The sequence below is a fragment of the Pygoscelis adeliae genome, unplaced genomic scaffold (assembly GCF_000699105.1).
Source record: "Pygoscelis adeliae isolate BGI_AS28 unplaced genomic scaffold, ASM69910v1 Scaffold4, whole genome shotgun sequence".
Classification (NCBI taxonomy): domain Eukaryota; kingdom Metazoa; phylum Chordata; class Aves; order Sphenisciformes; family Spheniscidae; genus Pygoscelis; species Pygoscelis adeliae.
In genome coordinates this window covers 1,165,705-1,169,463 of record NW_008824986.1, presented here as the reverse complement: position 1 = coordinate 1,169,463, position 3,759 = coordinate 1,165,705, and the positions used below count along the sequence as shown (strand labels likewise).

At 52.3% G+C, this 3,759-nt stretch overlaps 1 protein-coding gene across 1 annotated transcript in view; it reads right to left on the bottom strand.

Annotated features, from left to right (window-relative positions):
• The window catches only part of CDH23 (cadherin-related 23), a 211,058-nt gene that overhangs the window by 80,315 nt on the left and 126,984 nt on the right, over positions 1 to 3,759 (bottom strand). The window contains exons 13-14 of the mRNA XM_009325979.1: positions 3,360 to 3,509; positions 2,405 to 2,563 (exon numbers count right to left, since the gene is read on the bottom strand). Coding sequence (XP_009324254.1) covers positions 2,405 to 2,563; positions 3,360 to 3,509 — 309 coding nt within the window. The remainder of the gene's footprint in view (positions 1 to 2,404; positions 2,564 to 3,359; positions 3,510 to 3,759) is intronic.

The following is a 3,759-nucleotide window of genomic DNA, read 5'->3' as shown; positions in this document are numbered from 1 at the left end:
AAAGAGGCAGAGAGCAGAAAGCAGGCAGCAGCTCTGGGTGCCTGCTGGCTGCTTGCACTTTGGGTTGTTTTACAGTTGATTTATACATGTAACAGGCAATGTTTCTCTGCTGTCACTGACATTAGGAGCTGAAATGCTACAGAGACGAATGGCCATTTGTCACCGCAAATGAAGTCTGCTTGCTCTTTTTTTTTCCTTTCCATTTTCAGCTGGCCAAGCAGAGGGCAGCAGGGAAAGGGTGGCAGTGAGGAGCGTGCTTTCTCGGCAGGGGCGGGTGCCGGCGTTCCCCTCGCCTACACCCACCTGACCACACACAGCCAAGGGGGACAAGGGGGAAAGTGCTTGCTAGAAGATGGGCAACCAGCCCAGCGTCTTCTGGGCTGCTAGGACTAACTTATCCTCCTTCCCCAGGATGTCGAGCTGGGCAGAAGATGAGCGATCTCCCATTGCCTCGGCCCCCCGCTGTTTTAGCTGCTCGCCTCCCTGCTGGGAAGGAGCTGCAGGCGCTGCTCTGTCCTGCCAGCTGTGCTTCGCCATCTCTGACAATGGCTGGTGGGAAGCCTCCTGCCATCCTTTGGTGACCGCTTGCCCGGCCCACGCGCTCCCCTGTTCATCCTGATCTCATAAACCTCCTGATTTGTCCTTAGCACCCTGGAAACTCATCGCCCCTCCAAACGCATGGCACAAAGCCTGCGCTTATTTGCACAAAGGGGCATTTTGCAGCACTGAGCAAGGGGGGAGCCAACAAAAGTCCCCATTCATGAGGACATCATTCAGTGGCCACCAAAGAAGTGGGCACTCCATGTGGCTGGCCAGGCTTTCTTCAAATCCCATCCCTAACCCCTATGGGTGAATACCCATAAAGAGCTCCCAGGCAAGCGGAAAAGAAGGAAAAAAGAAAAGGAGAAATTTATTAGCAAGGAAAGCAGACTTTTTGTCTGCGGCATGTGGGACAGTTGGAGAGGCACAGCACAGGCAGGCAGTGCCGTGGAAGCAAGCAGAGGGCTGCATCTCAAAGGCGAGTGGCAGCAGCAGGAGGAGCTGGTACTTTATGAGCGTTGTTAAAAGTTTGGGATCAGCTGGGAGGGTAATCTGGATTTCAGCGCTAATTGCATCCATTCTGATTTATCATAGAAGATTCAACTCCTGGCATTTTGTGTTCGCTCCGAAATGCTGGCATAGCTGGAAGTTGGGGAAAGAGGATACGCAGTAACAATCTCATTGTTTAGTGTCTGACGGTCTGACTAGCTAAACATCTGCTTGAAATATTAATAACTGTCAGATGGGAACAGCTCAGGGGCTCTATACAGTTTCACACCATCTGTTTGTAGAGTAAACACACTTACGCACAGGCGCATACACCCAACCCTTTTGTCAGGGCTTTTATTCTCTGGATCGGCACTCCTGCGCGGGTGGGTGACCAGGGGCTGTGTCCTGGGAGAGCAGGGGCAAGGCGGGGCTGGAAGGGCAGCAAATTCATCTACAACTAACAATAGCAGTAGTAACGCACCCAAAGCCTAGCAGTGGTTTTGATGCTCCCTCCTTTGATATTTCCCATCCCAGCGGAGCTTTGCTTCCTATTTTGATCATTTTTCAGTGCAGGGTTTTGTTCTGGTTCTTGCTGTGCCCCACACTGGCACTGATATCGACTGACATCGCCCTTGAGCCCCAGGAAACGTATCTTCTTGCTGAGGATTTTGGGTGCTTCCACCAACCCATGTGGGAGGGACGAGCCCTATGGAAATGCCCCACGATTGTCACCACCTCTGTCTGCTGCACCACCGTTCTGCTGCCAGCCATTTAATACCAAGCTCTGCTAAATGCAGTCATTCCCCTCTTTTTCCATCCTTCACACTTCAGTTGGCTCAACTGACCTCAATTTGGTTGAGGAAGATGATGCCTCCAAATAGGGCAGTGAGAAAACCTACACTAAAAGATAAATGTCAGGTGTTTGCTCTCACTGATGAAGCGACCAAGTTCAGTAGGTACCAGAGCATCTTTTCCCATAAGAATTAAGGTAAGAGAGAGGCAGTGAATACATGATGGGACATAAGCCATGTACACAACTGAAACACTCGGTGGATCTCATGCAGGAGGAGGAGGGAGTGGCAAGACCATGACCACCTGGATCAGTATCTGCAGGAGAAGCCACTGTTGGCAGATGAGACCTTTCAGTGTAGGACTTTCCTTGAGTTCCCAGTGTGGTGGGAACCACACATGTCTCCCAGAGACGAGGAAAGGTCAAGGCATCTGCTCCAAAAGCCCATGGAAGGGCTATACCCCACCACCAGCATCTCCCACTGCTCCATTACCAGGCTCCCCAGCCCATCCCTTGGCAACAGGCACTGCGGAGCCACACGTTCGCCAAGGACATGGCAAAGAGAGGCAGGATGCTCCTACTCACATGGACCTGGAGGACGGTCGTGCCCACCGTGGTGTTCTCGAAGAGGCTGACGTTGTACAGGGCCTTGCTGAAAACAGGGCGGTTGTCATTCTCATTGATGAGGTTAATCTTCACACGTGCAAAGCCGACATGGTCCGGGACACTCTCGTTTGCGAAGAGCTGGGCAGAGACAGAAAGCAAAGGGGAGGGTTGGAGATACTGTTTGTGAAGCTTGGGAGAGTTATCTGTTCTTCTTTAATGGAGAAAACAACGCTTTCCTGAGCTCCCTCACCAGATGAGCCAGCGCAGTGCTAACCACCAAAGCATGGATGCTCAAAAAATAGAAAAGAGCCCCTTCCCTCTCCCCAGGGAGCTGCTCAGCTCTGGGTGACCTCAGCCCTTGGGCGAGCCAAACACCCTGTGCCACCTGTCCCAAACAGCCCCAGCCTCTGTCTGGCAAACCAGGCCCTGCCACCCCACCACAGCCTGGGGCAAGGGTAGGAAGGCTTTTGCCCATCTTTCTCCACCAGTGGTATGAAAGTCCCTCTGCCAGGACTAACACCCCTGGCGTGGTATAAGACTGCTTTGCCTTCCTTGAGAATTTACAGCTCAGGCAGAGAGCTGGACAAGGCTGGACCAGGAGGCTGGGGAGAGCTTTGGTGCCTGATAGGTACACTTAAAACAAAGTTTTATGCTCTATAAAGCTTTTATGGCCCTGTGACATAGCAAGGGGGAACACGCTCTGCTTAAGCTGTTGCAGCTGAGCCTTTGGATGTTGGAAAGAGAGAGAAGGCACAGAGCAAATCTCTTCCCCACCTCCTTCTTTATTATTATTTCCATTTTTTGGCCATTTTGTAATGCTCCGGAGTTTCATAGTGTGGATTAGAAAGAGGAAGAGAGAAGCCTGGTTAACGGTCACTCTTAGGTCACTCTTAAAAATATGGATGTCCCACAGAGCACAGGGGTGCAGCTCTACCGAAAATTCGTAGCGAGGAATGGTCTCAAAGTCCAGCGGCACCGCCACGCGGACGCGGATGTCCGCCTTCCCCTGGATGGAGGTCGGCGAGATGATGAAGTGGTTGGAGTTGTTGCCCACCAGGTAAACCTCGAAAACGCTGTTAGGTCCCTGGGAAGGGAGAAAGGAAGGTTGACAGTGACAAAGGAGCGGCACAGCCACTGGGTAAGGCCGTGGGCACCCAGGGTCAGACTGGGGGTGAGCGCAGGACAAAAGCACCGATCCGACTGCAAAGCCTGTGCATTGGGTGCAAACCTGCCAGCACCAGCAGCTTGGGTGCAGCCCTTCACCTTCGGACATGTAAAAACGGATACCATGCAATCACCAGAGATGTAGGGGAGCATTTCTCTGCTTGTGTTTG